An 18620-nucleotide genomic window follows, 5' to 3' on the forward strand; every position below is an offset into this window, starting at 1 on the left:
GGGATGAGGAGGGGAGGGGAGGGATGAGGAGGGGAGGAGGGGGTGCACAGGCCACACTTGAAGCTCTGTTCTCCATGCCTGTTGTGTTTATGGATGTGGTTCTCTCACGCAAGATCTGGTGCAAGCTTGCACGCGTTTGCAGTTCCCCCTTTTGCCCTGCCCTGTGCTTCAGAGAGAACTTACGTGTCCAAGAAAGATGAACTGCAAGCCTCGCACTCCGCTCACTGTAACTCTTCATGTGCACTTTTTAGAAGAGAAAGAAATTAAGTTTGTGTATTTGTTCAACTCAACAACCGCTTCTGAGCGACTTCCCAGAACCCCACAAGCTGGTTCTTCGGACAAGAAAACCAGGCACCACAGTGCACACGTGTTATCCAAGCACTTGGGAGGGGGTTAATAGTTCAAAGCCAGCTTGGGCTACAAAATGAGTTCAAATCTAGTCTGGGATACAATGTAAGAGTCTGTTTCTTGGGCTGGAGAGATGGCTCCGCAGGTTAAGAGCACCGACTGCTTTTCTGAAGGTCCTTAGTTCAAATCCCAGCAACCACGTAGTGGCTCACAACCACCTGTAATGAGATCTGATGCCCTCTTCTGGTGTGTCTGAAGACAGCTACAGAGTACTTAGATATAATAATAAATAAATCTAAAAAAGAGCGAGCGAGCGAGAGAGAGAGAGAGAGAGAGAGAGAGAGAGAGCCTGTTTCAATCAATCAAGCAATCAATAGCAGAGACAGACAAGATTATCTCTTAAAGGGGATTCCCTGCATAATCCTGAGCATTTGGTAGCCAATATTAATGTCTGCCAACATGTTTTGCCCAATATAGCCACATATCCTGGACATACAAGTTCTGGAGAGCAGATTGTGGCTATGTGCCTGGGGTGGCCCTGGCTGTCTTCTGATTATATCAGAGATGCTAAGAGAGAAACAGGCTTCTTGGCGCAGGTCAGGTGATGAACCTTCTCTCTGAGATGGAAGAGTGTGGGGCCTTGCCTGGGGATACTCCTGATCCACAGAGAAGGCAGAGGGGCTCATGAACAAAGGCTCCAGTCAGCTCTGAAGTGTGGACAGAGGCTGCGTGGGCCTTTTTCCCTTGCAGATTCAATTACTCACTGGGAGCCTGAACTTTATTATAGGAGCAAAGAGGGGCTTGCCCACCCTGCCTGCCTCCAGAACTCCCTGTGGGAACTGAAAGGGGGGCAGGGGAAGGAGGGGGAGGGAGGATAGCCCACATCCGGCCAGAGTTCCTCCTATGCTCTGGGCAGGTGGACATGGGGGGGCTGCCAGATGCTTTCCACTCGGACCCGGGTGGGCATCTAAGCCACTGACTCCACTAGACGCGGGGGGGGGGGCGTGGACAAGGAGAAGCCCTTGACTGGGGACCCCAGGGTGACATCCTGTAGCCCTGGGGTTATGGGAGATAGGGCATAGGGAGAGAGGTTCCCACACAGGCGAGAGTAAGTGCAGCAGACCTTGATGAACAGAGACAATCTGTGGTTTTAGAGCTTTATTATAGAAAGGCAGGGAGAAAGGAGAGAAGGTGGAAAGAGAGAGAGACCGACCATGGTCAAGAGGAGAGAAGGGGGAAAAGAAAGAGAGAAGAAAGGCTAGAGTAAGAGGGAGAGAGAGTAAGAGAGGGACAGGAGAGGAGAGGAGAGGAGAGGAGAGGAGAGGAGAGGAGAGGAGAGGAGAGGAGAGGAGAGGAGAGGAGAGGGCAAGAGGAGAGTAAGGGGAGTAAGAGCAAGAGAGCGAGGTGGGGCCAAGCAGCCCCTCTTATGATATGCTGTTATCTTTACTGTTGCTAGGTAACTGGGGAGGAGTTTAACCTGAAGGTCAGAAGCTTGGGACATTGTCTATGTGACTAAAAGCCATGCTTCTCCTGTGGGGGCTGTGGGGATGATAACTTCGACAGGAGCCTTGAGTCTAGGAGACACGAGAGAACTCCTTCCATCCCATGTAGGTGAATTATCACCACCAGGTCCCGGGGTTCAACATCTAACCTCAACTGGAAACCAGGCTGTCTGTGTATAGGCCAATGCCCAACAGCTCCCCTCTACCATCCACCTCAGAGCTGAGCAAAGACACGGACCCATACACACACCTCTATCTAGCATTGTGTTCTTAAGACTGGACAGAAACAGCTCCCTGAAAAGGTACCCGGCTAGCCTGGGAGCCAGGGGTTGGGATGTGGAAGTAGGGGAGTCCTCACAAACACGGTGACATTTAAGATGGGACCTGGAGGCTAAGCGATGACTGACAGGTTAAGGGAAGTTAAGAAAGGCAGGTTGAGGAACAGCACACATGACGTGAAGGCCCAGTGGTGCAGAGGTGGTGGGGCCTGGGTGGCCCTGAAAGGAGCCCACAGTGGTTGGAGGGATGATGGCAGGCTTTGTAGATAGAGGCCACATCATGGAAACTCATCGAAGACCAAGTGTATTCTGTATTTCTGTGTATTGTGTACTGGGCCTTCTGGGTACAGCAATGAGGGGAGTAGATGCTACTGAGATTTCACAGAACTCTCAAGCATGTTTGAAGCCCTCTCCTCCTCTTCAAGGTGATGTGTGGCTCACCTACTGTTGAATGCAGAGTTTCTGAGGTGGGTTTCTGTGGTCTTGAGTACGAGGCCTTCCACAGCTCACGTTACTGCCTGATTCTGGTAGTTGCACATCATCTCCAAGGGAAACTCTGGCCTTCTAGCAGTCACTTCATTGTGCCTGCTTGATCCTCAACCCTGCCACACCCCAGTGCACCTGCCTGTTCTGCACATTTCCCTGAATGCACACAGGATCATGTAACATGAGGTCTTTTTATCTAGCTCTTTTGGCCAACCACAATGCTTTCAGATTCTTTCAGAATAAAATTCCATTGCCCAGAATCCCATGTATCCATTCATCAGCTGATGGACACATAGGCTGTTCACACTTTGGGATTATTAAGAACAATGCTACTATAAACGTGAGTGTATCCATTTGTTTTGTTTAGATTTTTGAGATAGGGTTTCAATGTGTACTTCTGGCTGGCCTGGAAATTATGGTCTTCCGGAACGCTGGGGTTACAGGTATATACTACCTCACCCTGCTCGTGTGTTTGAGTTTCTGTGTAGACACACAGGCTCAGCCCCCTGCGCCAAATTGCTGGGTCATATGATCATGTGGTCACTTGATATTTATCCCAAAGCAGCCGCACCCTCTCATATCCTATGAGCGGTGGGTGGGGGTTGTAGTTACCCCATATGATCATTGATCATTGTACTTCGGTGCCTCCTGCTCTAGGACAGCTGATGTCCAGGGGAGAAGAGGGGCTGGTTCCTGGGCCTGGGGATGTGACTTTGAGAGGAGCCAGCATCTTTCTGGGCTAGGCTTCACCAGCTGACTCATTGCCCAGAACCCCAGGAAACTGTTGAAAGAGTCTCTAATGAATCTGTCACCGAGAAACCACCATTCCACTTGACTGAGCCTCTGCCCCCAGCCCCAGGAAGCCACGATTCCCTGGAAGCAACTATTTCTGGCAATTTCTGCTCCAGGGACAAGCAGTAGTGGGTGGAAAGTTGAAGTTGCTCAGTGGAGCGATTTTGGAAGCACAGTCAAATGAGGACCAGGATACCTTTGCTTTCTGGATGTGCTGGGCTGAGGGCTGGACCCACTGCAACTCTGTTAGCACACTGGGGAGGGGAAGCCAGATCACAGAGGGTAGGATTTTCCAGGCAGGAGGTGTAGCTCCCTTGGGTGACAAGTGACCGCTGGAGGGAGAAAGCAAGGCGCTGGGAACTCAGGGTAGCATGGGGTCTGCCCAGGATGGAGAGGCAGCAGGAAGATGCACCGAGGGTTGGAGCTCTTTGCAAAACTGCCACTCCTTTTGCCACATGACTTCAGGCTAAATGTCAGCCTCCGTTCCTGGGGACCTCATTTGCAAGTGGTAATAACAAGGCTTCATCGGTGACTGCTGTCATCCTGACTTCTTTCCCACGTGATGTTCTAGAACACCTAGCTCTGTCGGCAACAGACCTGACCTTAGCTTGCACCTTTCCCCATCTCATCCGTGGTTTTTATTTGGCAATGTTTAGGCAGAGTGGTTCGGTGTGCAGGCTTTGGAGCTGACTGAGCCTGGGTTCAAATCCAAGCCTTGGGATGATGGAGATGCCTCAGTGGGTGGAGGCAACTGCTGCACAAACCTAACAACGGGTTTGATCCCTGGGACCCCTGTAAAGTAGAAGGAGAGAACCAAATCACAGGGTTGTCCTTTGACCTCCATATGCACTCTGTGGTGTGTCTATGCCCCCTCCAGTGCGCTCTCTCTCTCTCTCTCTCTCTCTCTCTCTCTCTCTCTCTCTCTCTCTCTCTCTCTTTCATACACAGACACACACACATATACAGAGACACACAGACATGACATGCACAGATACATGGATGAGCTTACACACACACACACACACACACACACACACACACACACACGTATACAGATACCCACAATAATAATGTTGATGATGTCACATGATGGTGATGAAGATGAAGAAAACGATCTTTTCAATAAAAAATTTTTTTTTTCAATATCAAGCCTCTCCTACCTCTTTGCTACACTTGGGCAAGTCGTCTCACACCCCCCAAATCCCAGTCTCAGTTTTCCATCTGTACAGGTACAGTAGAAGCCATGGGTCTCAAATCCTCCCAACTGGGTTATGAGGACCCGTTGATGTGATGTCTGGAAAACACCCAGTGATGACAAGGTTCTGCACAGCAGGTACTGTGTTACGGAAGGAATGAGTGAGGGCCCAGGGTCAGAAAGAGGAAAGAGTAGTCTGTTAGGGAGCAGACAAGATGGCTACTTGGTACCAGCCCAGAGTGGATGCCAAGTGAGGTGGGGCTGATGATTCCTGAGACCAGCCTGCAGGTCTCCTCACGTGGCTAAGGGATGCCAGGGGAGGACAATTGCTCCCTGCTCTCTCTTAACCCCTAACTGATGCTTTTTGGTCATAGAGTCACCATTCCTGAGGAGCCTCATGTCTGTAAGACAGCATGAGAGATGATGCCCAAGGCCGGGGTGCAAGTAGCTGTGTGGGGCGTGAAGCAGAGGCCCCTGCAGTGTGGGAGGGCATGGTGCCACAGAGAGCCCACATTCCATTGCAGTCTCAAGGCTAAAGAAGAAATTGCTGGCCCAGGCTGGAAAGAAAGAAGGTTTCAGACGCGGGTGATAGCGTGTGGAGGCTGGGGACTGGGAGTCCAGCTTTGGCTGGTTTGAAGAAGCCAGAAGCCAGTGCCGTAGGAGAAGGCCGAAACAGGGAGGGAGCAGGTGGGACTTGGAGGGCGAAGCGAGGAGGACCGGTTCCACAGCGTCCTGAGGCAGCAGAAGAGATGAGACAGGAAGAGGAAGTAGTGATTGGTACCCATGAGCATGGCCATCAAGGCATCTGCTTAGGTAGCAGCAGGTGGACCTTGGGGAGATGCATCTTGCTCAAGGTCCCCCTGCTGTGGGCCGACCCTGCAGCCTCCCTGCCTCAGTCCTGAGGTACAGGGGCAGGACCCACCCCTGAGCTTGCGTGTCACTTGCCAGCGCTTGGCCAAGCAGTGACTTCTGGGGAGCAAGATGGGTAAAATGTCAAAGGAAAACACGATCTTGTCAGTGGTGACGTTAGCCTGTGAAGGCAGCTGCTACCAACTTTTCTCTAGAGAAGGCAACCCCGTAGCCCAGCATTGCAGCTGGAAAGGCAGAGAGCAGATGGCCTTGCTGGCCCAGATTCCAGCCAGATTGCCTGGGAGGTGTGGGTATAGTGTATGTGTGTGTATTGGTGGTGGTGGTGGGGAGCCAGGAGCTAGATAGGTGGGGGAGGGGAGCAGAGCCACCTCATGCCATCTCCGTGGTGGTCTGCCCATTGGGGAGCAGGGTTGCCTCCCAGGGCCTCTGTGGTCTTAAACCAGTACTTGTCAGAGCCCCTTGGAGAGAGGTCACTTCCATCTGCGAGGACCTGCTTGCAAGCTTGTGGGTGACTTTCAGTGCCCATAGAAACGGCCCCAGCATCCAGTGCCCAGCCCAGGTAGGACCCAGGTGTGACTCACCAGTTTCAGTGTTTCTTCTCCTGGTAACTAACTGGTAATAGTGGCACTTAGACCTTCTCTTCCTAAATCCTCACGGCACCCTAAAAACAAAAGTCCTCATTTGATCCCCACTTTATAGCTAAGGGCCTGAAGGCCGAAGGCCACAGCTAACCACATACTTGAGAACAGATGGTTCTCTCTGGTAAACGGATGGCTTGAGTCTGGAAGGCTGGGCCTGGTGGGCAGGGAGCAGCCTCGGGTGCAGCAACCAGGAGAGCGGCTGGGACTGCCGGGAGAGAACATGTCCGTCCGTTTGTGCTTCCTGAGCCCCTGTCAAGCCTTAGGCCCCAAGTTTCCTCCCCAGGCTGTTCAGGATGCTCATACAGAAAGACATGAGCCTGGGACAGTAAACGCAGGGTCTCGGTTTAGCTGAGCAAGCCAACATGCAACTTCTAAGCACTCCATTCACATAGACGATGATGAAAATACTAGTCTCTGAGTTGGTTGAGAGGGTTGCCCTATGTGGGGCTGCAAGCCGCAGGGCCTTGAAATTTAAGCATCTGTAGACCTTGCCACACAGGATGTGATGCAAGCAGTGGGGGGAACTACAGTCTGTGGGGACATTTAACTCTGGCGCTCTGGGATGAACACAGTCTAAGTGACCCATCACCAGGCTGTGGTTTTTTGTTTTTTTTTTTGTTTGTTTTTTTTTTTTTTTTGTTTTTTTTTGTCCTGCTTGTGGAGGCTGGAGCTCTCTGTCTGTGTAGAGACCCGAGGTCATCCAATGTTCAGCCAGCCTTAGGAGCGTCCCCTGGCTCCCCATGTCAGCTGTCAGCTTGGTTCATGGAGCTGTGTAGTAGAGCCTTGGCGTCTGGGTCCCAGCACCTCAAAAAACCAAAAAGACATTGGACAGACAAGCGCAGAGTCCCTCTTCTTGCTGAGCTCAGAGAAAGGGAAGCTGGCTGCCTGCTGGGCGGTGGGACTTGGCTCCAGGGAGCTGGGCTCAGAGCCAGGCTCTGGCCTCCTAGGGAGAGCTGCCGAGGCAGCCTTGGCTCGTGGGTATTCAGGGTTTCTTGGAGCTGGAGATGATCTGTCCCACTTCTTGGGATGAAAATAACTGCCCGATTTCAGGGTAATTACATGGCTTGGGCTCCCACACAGTGCAGAGAGCCCCCCGATAATTACTGTGTGGATGCTGCTGTTGGCAGCTGATGTTTATTTTCTGCCTCAGAGTCTCCTGGACAGGAAGCCTGGGCCATCAACAGCTCTAGACAATGCAAATCTGCTCATGTGAGCAGAACCTTCTAGAAACACTTTCTGGACAGGGTCATGATGGCCACCTCTCTCAGCCCAGAACCATCTGTCAGGCTCCGGACGCCATTGCCAGCCCAGATACACGCTGTGTCTGGGGGTAGTCAGTGGCTATATTAGTTATTTCTAATCCCTGTGACAAGAACATCTGACCAAAGCAACTTAGGGAGAAAGGGGTTGGCTTGCAGTTCTAGGGTTCAGTCTGCCATGGAAGGAAAATGGTGATGGTGGCTGGTCACGTTGTATCCCTAGCCAGGAAGCTGAGAGTGATGGATGCTGGTTCTCAGCTCTTGTTTTCTGTTTTATTCAGTCCAGGGCCCAGCCTATGAGATCGTGTCATCCACACTCAGAGTGGATCTTCCCAACTCAGTTAAACATCTTTGGAAATGTCCTCCTACCCATGGCCAGAAGTGTGTGTCCACCATCATCCCAAATCCAACCAGCAATGGAGATTAATTATCTCAGTGGCTTTACCACCATGTCCTCAAGTAGCTCTGGGCTAGGTCCATCTACTAAATTATCAAGCTCTGTAGGAGGCACCTGCGTGTGGGCAGAGTTTCCTGTTGCACTTCCTGTCATAGCGGTGTCTGAAGTGGAAACTTAAGGCTTCCTTGGGGTCAGTTGTGTTAGACAGTGTTTTGCTGGGGCAAACATGTGAGGGCGTGTTTTCCTGAAGTGGACACAGGTGAAAGACTAAGGCAGACTCGTGAAGGACCGTTTCACTGAAAGAGATACAGGAGAGAGGATGTTCTGCTAGAGCAAACACGTGAACAGACACGTGACGAAGGATTCTTTGCTAACAACACTCATGTATTGGTCCGACGTACATTGCACAGTTAAGCTCCATTTGTCAGGACTTGGAGAACTCGGGCTGATTGGATGTGTGTGCTGAGGCAAGGCATGTGGAGGACACGTGATGTCTGGAGGGTATAGATGGGACTCTGTGGAGAGATGGAGACAGAGCTTGGCTTGCTGGTACATCTAGCTATGCAATGCTTGTGGGTCTCACGTCTTCATTGATCTTTGCTTCCCTGAGAGAGGCACAGCTGAGAACTTCTGGTGTTCCTGCTGTCCCTCCTGCTGACTTAAGCTAAGGCTGAGACCTGGCTATCTCTGCTAGGTCGTGTCACCACTGTTGCTAACCCAATTTTACTGGACTGGACTGTGAAGTGTTTGCAAGTAGATTGAGCTGCTGCCGCCTGCTAACCTGTGCACAGATAGGAGTTGCTCCAAAGAACCTTTCTAAACAGGTCCACTTCCCCCATATTCTTTCCCACCACCTCTGGCGGATGGTGGGCTACAAGGGAGGTTAAAGAGTTTAAGAACCATCATTAAAAATAAGATTTGAAAATATTAAAGTTACAGATGTCTGTCTACTGGGGTTCGCTCTCAAGGTGGTCTGCAGTGGTCTAAGATGGATCGTCTGTGTGTATTTTCTTAATATTTATTTATTTGTATTTCATGTGTGTGGTATTTTACCTACATGCACATCTGTGCACCACATGCATGCCCAAGAAGGTTAGAAGAGGGCATTGGATCCCTTGGAACTGGAATTACAGATAGCTGTGAGCTGCCACATGGGTGCTGGGAACCGAACGGGGAACCTCTGCAAGATCAGCACATGCTTTTTTACCACTGAGCCATCTCTCCAGCCCCGTGCTTGTGTCTTTGAACTGAGCTAGGGAACTGCCAAGGGTGCCAAAGTCCTGGAGGAAGGATTTCCGGGATTCATTGTGTGTCAGGCCTTAGGAGTACAGTCAAATACCAGGCTACATTCCTGCCTTCTTGGGCTGGAGTTCAGCATGCAAAAAAATACAAGAACTGTAATTACCCAGTTATGCGGGTCAGGGTGTGGCATGGTTGCCCATGAGATGCGTGTAGCAGGAAGAGGTCAGGGAGACTGAATGAGCCCTAAAGGATGAGGAATGGGGCACATGTGTGTGCACATGTATGTGTGTAGTATGCCTGCTGCTAACCTGTGAACTGCTTAGAGGCCTGTTAGGGAAATTGCCTAGATGGTGGTGCATGGATGGATGGATGGATGGATGGATGGATGGATGGATGGGTGGATGGATGGATGGATGGATGGATGGGTGGATGGATGGATGGATGGATGGGTGGATAGATGGATGGATGGATGGATGGATGGATGGATGCCTGGCTAGCTGGATATATGGATGGATGGATAGGTAATTGAGTCTTCCACGCAGTGAGAATCTACTCTGCAGAAGCTCAGAGGTCAGAGGAAGTGTGACTCTTGTAGTTGACACAAATGACTGTTGCAGAAAAAGTTAGGAGCTTAAGAAATGAAAGTGGAGAGGCAGGCAGGCAGGCAGGCAGACAGACAGACAGACAGACAGACAGACAGACAGACAGGATTAGCTCACAAGCCCTCTACTGCACAGCTTCAAGACGCCAAACCACAACGTGAATGGCACCCCGTGGAATCTGGCAAGCCAGTGACCTGCAAGCCAGGATTGTATCGTGCAAGACCTCGCATCGAAGGCATGCTGTTCTCCGTGTTGTGGGGAAGCAGAAAAGGGCTTGAGCATTCTGTGATGAGGCTGATCTCCAGTGCCTGCCAGCTGCACTGTCCCCTAGAAATCCCCGTGAAGCTAGGCCCGCTAACTTGTAGTCTTTCTACTTTGTACCACATGCGGCTGCTGAACTGAGTGGTGGACACTGGGTTTCACATGTGTATTAATTCCAATTTAAATAGCCATGGCAGCCAGATGTGGTTCCGTAGGGGACAAGCAGCTGAAGGATCTGGCTGGGACTGGGCAAAGTCCTGTCACATATATGCCTCGGTAGCAGTGTGTCTTGGGCAGGTCTACCCAAGACATTTTCTGCCGAGCTGAGGCCTCAACTTCCCTTTCCTACAGATTTCTGTCCATGCTGAGGCCAGGGTGCTGTGGGCTATGAGCCCTTCTTCCTCAGCCCTGCATGGCTGCGTGAGCTACCTACCATAAGGAGACAGTGGCTACCTTGGATGTTTGGCGTATGATCTTGGCTCATGTGCGGGGGGTGGGTGTGTGTGTGAGAAGGCTCAACAGGGCATGGCCAGCCCGCTCCTCCCTCTTGCAGGGTCCCATGCCCCTCTTCATCAGCACTGTGACAGTGGCCCTTCCCACAAAGCAGCTTGTATATCCAGCTTGTTTGCCTGTCATCACTCAGGCAACCGCCCCCCATCTGGTCCTCTGGCCCAGAATTCTACTTACTCACTCAATGTTCAGCCTAGGAAGCTGGAGCCAGGGGGGCCCTCCTAGTGCCCCTTAGACAGTAGATATGAGAGAGAGAGAGAGAGAGAGAGAGAGAGAGAGAGAGAGAGAGAGAAACTGGGCTCCAGTGGACCCTGCTGTTGGCCCTGTGAATATTTCCCTCCATGGGGAGAGACATAGTTGAAGGCTGGACAGAGGGAATCCCTCTGTGCTGAGCAGGGTGGGTCCATGCAAGCTGACAGACAGGCCAGCTTCTCAATTTTTACCCTTTGCACATGGCTTCTAGCTGACATTGAGACTCTGGATGGGACAGGGTGAGGAGAAAGGACATTGGTAAGCCATCATGTGTGCAGGATACAGCTATGCTAATACATAGCCAGAGACATGTATAAAATCATGCACTGAGCACAGTTCTGATGCTGAGCCCCTGATATGGCTCAACTTGATGTGAGGTAGAGTCAACATCATTCCCACTTTACAGATGAGAAAACTGAGGTGGTGAGAGGGAAATGTGTTGATCATGATTGCCCTGTCAGTAAGACTCCAGGTGTAGATTTTAGGGACAAAAAAGTACTTCATATTTGACAACCCATGCCAACTTCTAGACTTTGGGTTTTTGTTTTGTTTTGGTTTGGTTTGGTTTTGGTTTTTTGAGACGGGGTTTCTCTGTAGCCCTGGCTATTCCTGGAACTCACTCTGTAGACCAGGCTGGCCTCGAACTCAGAAATCTGCCTCTGCCTCCCAAGTGCTGGGACTAAAGGCACGTGCCATCACTGCCTGGCTGCCATGCTAACTTCTCAGCTCAGTCAGGAGTAGCGGTACCTCTGGTGAGTCAACTCTTTTGGAGGGAAGCTGAGGCAGGAGGATTGTACATTTGAGATCTTCTTGGGCTACATAGCGAGTTCCAGGCTAGCCTGGGCTACTTAGCAAGACTTTCTCTCAAAATCAAAAAAAAAAAGGTCAGAGGTGTAGCTCAGCAGTATAGCACTTGCTTAGCATGCACAAGTCCCCATCCCCCTCACAGCCAAAAAACAAACCCCCACAGTGCTCAGACAGGCACCAAGGAAGACGGGACCATTGTCAGCCCTTGTGTGTGTGACCCGTTCTGTGCCTCGGTTTCCTCACCTGTGAAATGGGGATGCTGTTAACATCTCATTACCCTTATTCTGTTGGGAATAAGTAAGAGCATTTATGGTGGGGTCTGGAGGAGGGTGGGTCTTGCTGGGTTCCCACAAGTGAGTGACAGGGACCTCACTCCTGTCCTTTCCTCTTGCAGTACGCTACTTCCTGAAGAACAAGGTCAGCCCTGATTTGTGCAATGAGGATGGACTTACAGCCTTGCACCAGGTAAGCAGGCAGATCTGAGGTCCCCTGGCCTCTCTGCTCCCTGATCACTCATTCCCCAAACCCTCCGGGAAGAGGAGACATGAGACAGGAGCACAGAGAGCCCAGCTGAATGGCTTTTGTCCTTTGGAGATGTATGTGTCTGTCACAGACCAGCCCTCTGAGCTCCTGGGCATGCAAGCACGCAAGCACACGAGCACGTGCGCGAGCACACACACTCACACGGTCACAGACTCTGAAGACAGGGCCTCTTTGTTCACTGTGTCCTCACAGGCAGCTGAGAAAATTCGTGTAGAAGTTGAGAATTGACAGAGAGTATTCATGGCCACCAGGACATCCCACTCACCCTGGGGACAAAGCCAATTGACTGTTTTGTTGTCTAAGGTCACATGGCCAAGACCAAAAGTGGGTGCTATCAAACACATGTCCTTTCCAAGGGAGTGTGGTGACATCCCTCCCTGCCTGGGGACAGCCTTGGCTGTCACCGCCCACATAGAAGCTTTGTCTTCCATGGCTAGCCTGTAGCCCCCAAGGGTCAGTCCTGCGGGAATTCTTTCTCCAAAAGCTGAAAGTTTGCTTTAGTTCAAAGCTCTATTGTGTCTCCTTCCTCATGCTCAGAGAAAAGGACAAATCTCGGCTGTCCTGCATGAGACCCTAGAGGCCTGACTTGTCCAGTCTCTGCTCCTCCCCAGCTCCTAGGCCTGGACCCTGCCTTTCAGGCCCACCACAGTGGGCTCCTTTCTATCATTTGTTTTCCATTGCCCATGTGCTCACTCAGTAGCTCCTGTCCCCAGCAAGGGCTTGAGAGCTGGGCTGTGACAGATCCACTCTCTTCTTCCAAGTGACCCGTCCTCTCCTGTCATTTAGCACTAGCATGACACTCTAAGATGACCTCATCCCAGAAGCTGAGCCTCACCACAACACAGCCTGCATCTTCTGTCCATTGTTGTGTTCCAGCATCTTTCCCCGTGCTTGCAGACCATAGGCACTCAACAGGCACACACTGAATCAGTAAATGGCCACACCTGACCCTTCCCTGTGCCCATCACCTGAGTTTTTGAGCAGACAGATTTGAGGGTAACCTGGTGGGGAGAAACCAGGCAGCTGGAACCCCGTGGACTGAGACAAGCCACACAGATCTACCCATAAGATGCTGGGACAAGGCCCCACCCACCAAATTCAGCTCTGAGCGGGAAGGCTGTACTCTTGGCCCTTACTGTCCTCCAGGGCCTCAGGTACCCACACTTCAGCAACTGCCCCAGTAACCTCACTGGCTCTTCCCCAAGGACCCCCCCCCCCAAATTCCAGCTTCATTCACTCTGGGGTGCTGAGAATACACCAGAGGCGTGATCCTCTGTCTACCTTGGATTTGAGACCTAAAAGGCAACCACTGAGGTGGGTAGTATCACTAGCCAGAGGCCTAATGATACGATAGCCATAAGGGTAGCATTAGATTTGAGGCCTGGGACTGTCACTCACTTGTGTGTGACCTTGGACAAGTTCCTTATGCTCTCTGTGCCTCCGTTTTTCTCTCCTATGAGAGAGAGGCTGCAGAGAGGATTGAATGAGCAGCGGTAAAACCTTGCAAGCAACACTTACCAGAAGCTGTGCAGTAATCAGGCTGGGGAGAAGGTTCCATGACTAAGCACACATACTGCTCTTGCAGGGGACCAGAGTTCAGTTCCTAGCTCCTGTGCCAGTCTCACAACCTCCTGTAATGCCAGCTCCAGGGGATCTGATGCCCTCTGCTGGCCTCCACAAGCTCCTGCATACATGCATGTATATGCCTACATACACACAAACATATGCACGTAATTAAAGATTTTTTAATAATCTCGTTTGAAAAGATTTGAATTATGGGGCTGGAGAAGTGGCTCAGAGCATGCTGCAGTGCTCTGGCCATTCACTGCAGCATTTAACCCTCTGACTGCTCTTCCAGGGGTCCTGAGTTCAATTCCCAGCAACCACATGATGGCTCACAACCATCTGTAATGGGATCTGGCGCCCTCTTCTGCTTGCAGGCATACATGTAGATAGAACAGTATATACATAGTATAAATACATGAATCTTTAAAAAAAGATTTATGATTACAGTCTATCATGTGCTTACCTCACAAATCACCTCATTGGTATATCTCATTTTGATCTTCATAGCCACCCTTAGAAACACAGCTATCCTGTTTTATATCTCAAGAATCTGAGGCTCAGGGTTGGGCAGCTCTATTCTGTGGACAAAGATGTGGATAAATGTCCCATGTGTCTGTATGCACCAGCATAGTAGCCACAGAGTTCTGTGGTTAACGTGACAGGAACTGGACTCTAACTCTTACTTAGTTTTAGTGAATTTAAACACAGATGGGCCATTTTGGGTGTAAAATCTCTGGGTTCTAGGTCAAACAGTGGGTCATGGCAAAGCCAGAGCTAACAGCAGTAGCCTTGACTGTCTGGATACTGTAGTTAGAAGGGCCCCAGGGCTCTTTCTAGGTGCTATATTTGCCTTTATAAACTTTTGGGGGCCCTCCCTTGAATTTGGGGTTCCTTCCAGTCCTCACCACCCCACCTCCTCCTCTTCCTTGTTGATCACATGACCTCCTTGGGTCCTGCTTTTCTTGGGGGCTACTGAGCCTCTAGGAACACACAAGGAGAGGTAACTGCCCAGGGTCTGAGCTTAGCTATGTAGAACTCTCCCCTAACGCTACCCCAGCCGCACTTGACTTGGGCTCCACTTTGGGAGGGACCTTAGGAGGCATCTGCCCACACTGGCCCACAGACTCTCATTCTTTATCATTCAACAGTCCCTTTTGCTCACCCACTCCTGTGTCAGGTTAGGGACGGGGGGGGGGGGTTAGGAAGCGGCCCTGCTTACAGACTGTGTGGTGTGGTGTGACCAGAGGCCTAGAAATAACAGCTGGCGTGACACCGTGTGGTCAGCGTTCACAAGGTTGGAAGCAGAGCTATCTGTGCAGCTTGACGCTTGAAGCTGTTGGCTTGCCCGAAAGGGGAAGCAGCACTGGCTTCCTAGAGGAAGGACACCTGAGCTGGGGCTTGAAGTAAGAGATGAGGAGTGCTGTGTGCATATGAGTAAGAGTTTGCCAGAAAGAAAAAGAACAGCATTTGGAGCAGAGAGAACACCCACAGAGGCTTGAAAGAGCTGCTCAGCCTTGCAAGTTTGAGAGTAAGGGAGTAATTAGAGGCATAGAAGAGGTGGGACCAGCCAGATTGAGAATGGGACCTTCAGAATCTGACTGTTTGGACTTTATAGATTGATTTTGTTATTTTGCTGGTACCCTATGTCTGTCTGTCTGTCTGTCTGTCTGTCTGTCTGTCTGTCTCTCTCTCTCTCTCTCTCTCTNTCTTTCTTTCTTTCTTTCTTTCTTTCTTTCTTTCTTTCTTTCTTTCTTTCTTTCTTTCTTTGATTAGCTTTGTAGAATCTTACTATGCAGCGTAGGCTAGCCTTGAACTATGATCCCACTGCCTCACCTCCCTAGTACTGAGAGTGTTGGATGTTGATGATATAATCTTGAACAAATCTATTTCTGACTATGTGAGTGACTTTGTGCTTCTTTGAGCCAGTGGGGAGGAGAGGAGCCCTGAGCTTGTTTTGAGGGTTAAACGCTGCAGTGAATGGCCAGAGCACTGCCTAGTGTCTGGTTCTACAGGCCTTTCAAAAGTATTGGCCTTTACTGTTGATAATGAAGCGGCATGCTGTGGCCTCCCAGCTGTGTATTGCTACATACAACAGGGGAGGCTGGGACGCCCGCAGAGCCTCTGAAGGCTGGCCAGACAGGTCAGGTCTGCTTCTCTTGGACAACCTTCTGAGATGTGCAGAGGTCACGCTGCAGGACTAGATACGGTAAAGCGGAGGGCATCTGGAGGTAGAGATGATGCAGTGCATATGAGCAGTGGGGATGGAGACAGACACTTAGGAGCAAACACTCTGCTGGCTCTCTCGGATGTGGGGGATGAAGCCGCAGAAGTTAGCCTACTGCAGGTGCCAATTCCCACCATGGTTCCATGGTGACTGCAAGGCCTGCTCTCCGCTCCCCCCACCATCCTCATAGACACCCCTGCACCAGTCCTGGGATCACTCCTACAAGACCCCTCAGCTCTGGGTATGCAATCCCCTGGTCCTATCTCCTTACAACCAGGGGACTACTTACTTCCTTTCTACCCATGCCTCGCTCCAGTGCCTGTGTCTCCCTCTACTGGTTATATTGTGCTCCTGCATGGTTCTCCTGCCCCACGAAACAATAGAAGCCCTAATGGGCTGATCTTTCTTTCCCTTTCTGTCCAGAAAAGTACCTTCAGACTTAGCCATGCTGGACCAGCTGGTAGAAAGAACTGGCTCTGTGGCACCATCTGTGCCCACGGCTGCTCCTTTCCTGTGTGTGCTTCTGTCGCAGAGTCCTGGCTGGCTGGGACTATGCTTGGGGCTGTGGTAGTGTCCCACCCCACCCCTACCTAGTGTCAATGGGCTTACACAGGAGCCCCTGATCTTTCTGTTGACCTCCTACTCTTCTCCAAATGTGTGTGTGAGTGTGTGTGTGTGTGTGTGTGTGTGTGTGTGTGTGTGTGTGTGTTTGTATTTACATTGGCCAGGCCAACACTATCCCTTAACTAGGTGGCTTCAACATAGCCTCTCTCTGTCCCTCTCAATGTGGTTATGTGGACTTGCACAAGCATGTACATGCACTTGGATGCACAACACACACACGCACATGCACACACACTCCTTCATAGTGCCCTGAAAACTAAACCTGGCTTACCTGGACAGCAGGGGCGAGCTCATGTCCCTTGATACACTTGCAGAGCAGCCACTGGCCCACCCTCTGTCCCCACCTCTGTCCTCCCTGGATGAGGCCGTGTCCCATGGTGAACCTTTCACTCCCTTTCCCTAGAACCTGTGTTCTCCTGTGGGATTGGACCCTGCCCCTCACCTGACTGGGGCTCATCCACCTATGCCCACAGCTCCATCCAGGCGCAAGCACAAACAGGCTATCTCTGTGAAGTGGCTGTGCCAGAGCCCCCAGACCCTGCTGGGAGGAGTCTCAGTCACTTGGGGACCTCCATGAGATTCGTATTCCCAGATCTGGAATTCGTAAATGCCAAACATACCTGAGCATTCCTGCTTGAACTGAAGGATGAGCTAAGAGGCCCCTTAAGATGTCACCTAGAGAAAGCTGTCTGGGGTTTTAAAAGCTCATTCAAATTGTATGCAGCTCCACTAACACTCAAAAACACTTTATAGCTGACGGGGCCATTCGCTAAGGCTATTTTTATCTTTCTCATTATTAACTTCTCTAAGAGGTAAAGCGCCTCGCTGAAAGTCACAGGCAGAACTTACAACATTGAAACAATACAGTTGGACTCAGGCTCCGCCTCCACCGTCTTCCTCGGGATCTCCTGTGGGGAGCTTGTGAGCTGTGTCCCCGCAGGACACCGGCTGGGCCTGACCTCACTCTGCCTCTGTGTCCCTCCCAGTGCTGTATTGACAACTTTGAAGAGATTGTCAAGCTGCTGCTGTCCCACGGTGCGAACGTGAACGCCAAGGACAATGAGCTGTGGACGCCCTTGCACGCAGCAGCCACCTGCGGCCACATCAACCTGGTGAAGATCCTCGTTCAGTAGTACGTGCCCACCCCTGCCTGGGGCAGCCTGTGTGCCCCCTCACAATGACATTTTCCATGCTCATTAGTCCTCCATGCCCTCCTTCCCACTCTTCCAATCCCCCTCCAGTTCCTCCCTGGCCTTCACTTTTCTTCGCTCCATCTTCCTTCCCCAAACTCCCCTTCTCTCTCTATCTCTGTGTCTTTATTGCTTTCTCTCTCTTTCTCTCTGTTACTCCTGACCTCTCCGTCTTTTTTTTTTCTCCCTTTGGTTTTTCGAGACAGGGTTTCTCCATGTCACCCTGGCTGTCCTGGAACTCATTCTGTAGACCAGGCTGGCCTCGAACTCAGAAATTCTCCTGCCTCTGCCTCCCAGGTGCTGGAATTAAAAGCGTGTGCCACTACGCCCGGCTCCTCTCCATCTTTTCTATGCGGTCTTCTTTTACAACTCTTATTCTTTTTACAGTTTTTGGGTTGCCATGCCAATGGTGTGTACTTTACACTTCTGGCTGTTTTCAGGGGGACAGCCCATGCTGTCCCCCTTGTTGAGAACTGTCACCACCATCTCTGAAACTCACTTCAACTTGTATAGCCCACAACTATCGACCAGGACAACTCCTCCCATCCCTGTCTATGTCTACCCCGCCCTCACCCCCAGACTACTGTTCTTCCCCCGCCCCACCTCTCTCTTCATCAGCAGCTCATTTAAGTGCAAGCAATGCTTGTCTTTTCATGACTGGAATGTTCTCAAGGTTCATCCATGTTGTAGAGGGCTCAGAGACAGACTGTGTATCCATTGGTCCATTGATGGTTGGCTCAGAGACAGACTGTGTATCCCTTGGTCCATTGATGGTTGGCTCAGAGACAGACTGTGTATCCCTTGGTCCACTGATGGATGCTGGTTGCTGCGACCCTTTGGCTGCGGTGTATGGTGGTGCCGTGGACCAGACTCTGCTTCCCGTTCATTTGGAAACATACCCAGATGTGGAATTGCTGGGCTCTGTGATAACCGTTTTTAATTTTAAAAGGGAATTTTCTAATGTCTTCCTAGTTCCCCATCTTACATCCTGAGGGCCTGTGCCAGGCCCTGGCACACAGGCTAGGAAAGCA

The 18620-nt window shown here is 51.0% G+C and overlaps 1 protein-coding gene across 3 annotated transcripts in view; it reads left to right on the plus strand.

Moving 5' to 3' along the window:
- Nucleotides 1-18620, plus strand: part of Ppp1r16b (protein phosphatase 1 regulatory subunit 16B) — a 103533-nt gene that overhangs the window by 66251 nt on the left and 18662 nt on the right. For all 3 annotated transcript variants that reach the window (XM_021194175.1, XM_029536158.1, XM_029536157.1), the window contains exons 3-4: nt 11837-11907; nt 17386-17531. In XM_021194175.1, coding sequence (XP_021049834.1) covers nt 11837-11907; nt 17386-17531 — 217 coding nt within the window. The remainder of the gene's footprint in view (nt 1-11836; nt 11908-17385; nt 17532-18620) is intronic.

Source organism: Mus pahari, chromosome 3 (genome assembly GCF_900095145.1).
Source record: "Mus pahari chromosome 3, PAHARI_EIJ_v1.1, whole genome shotgun sequence".
Lineage (NCBI taxonomy): Eukaryota > Metazoa > Chordata > Mammalia > Rodentia > Muridae > Mus > Mus pahari.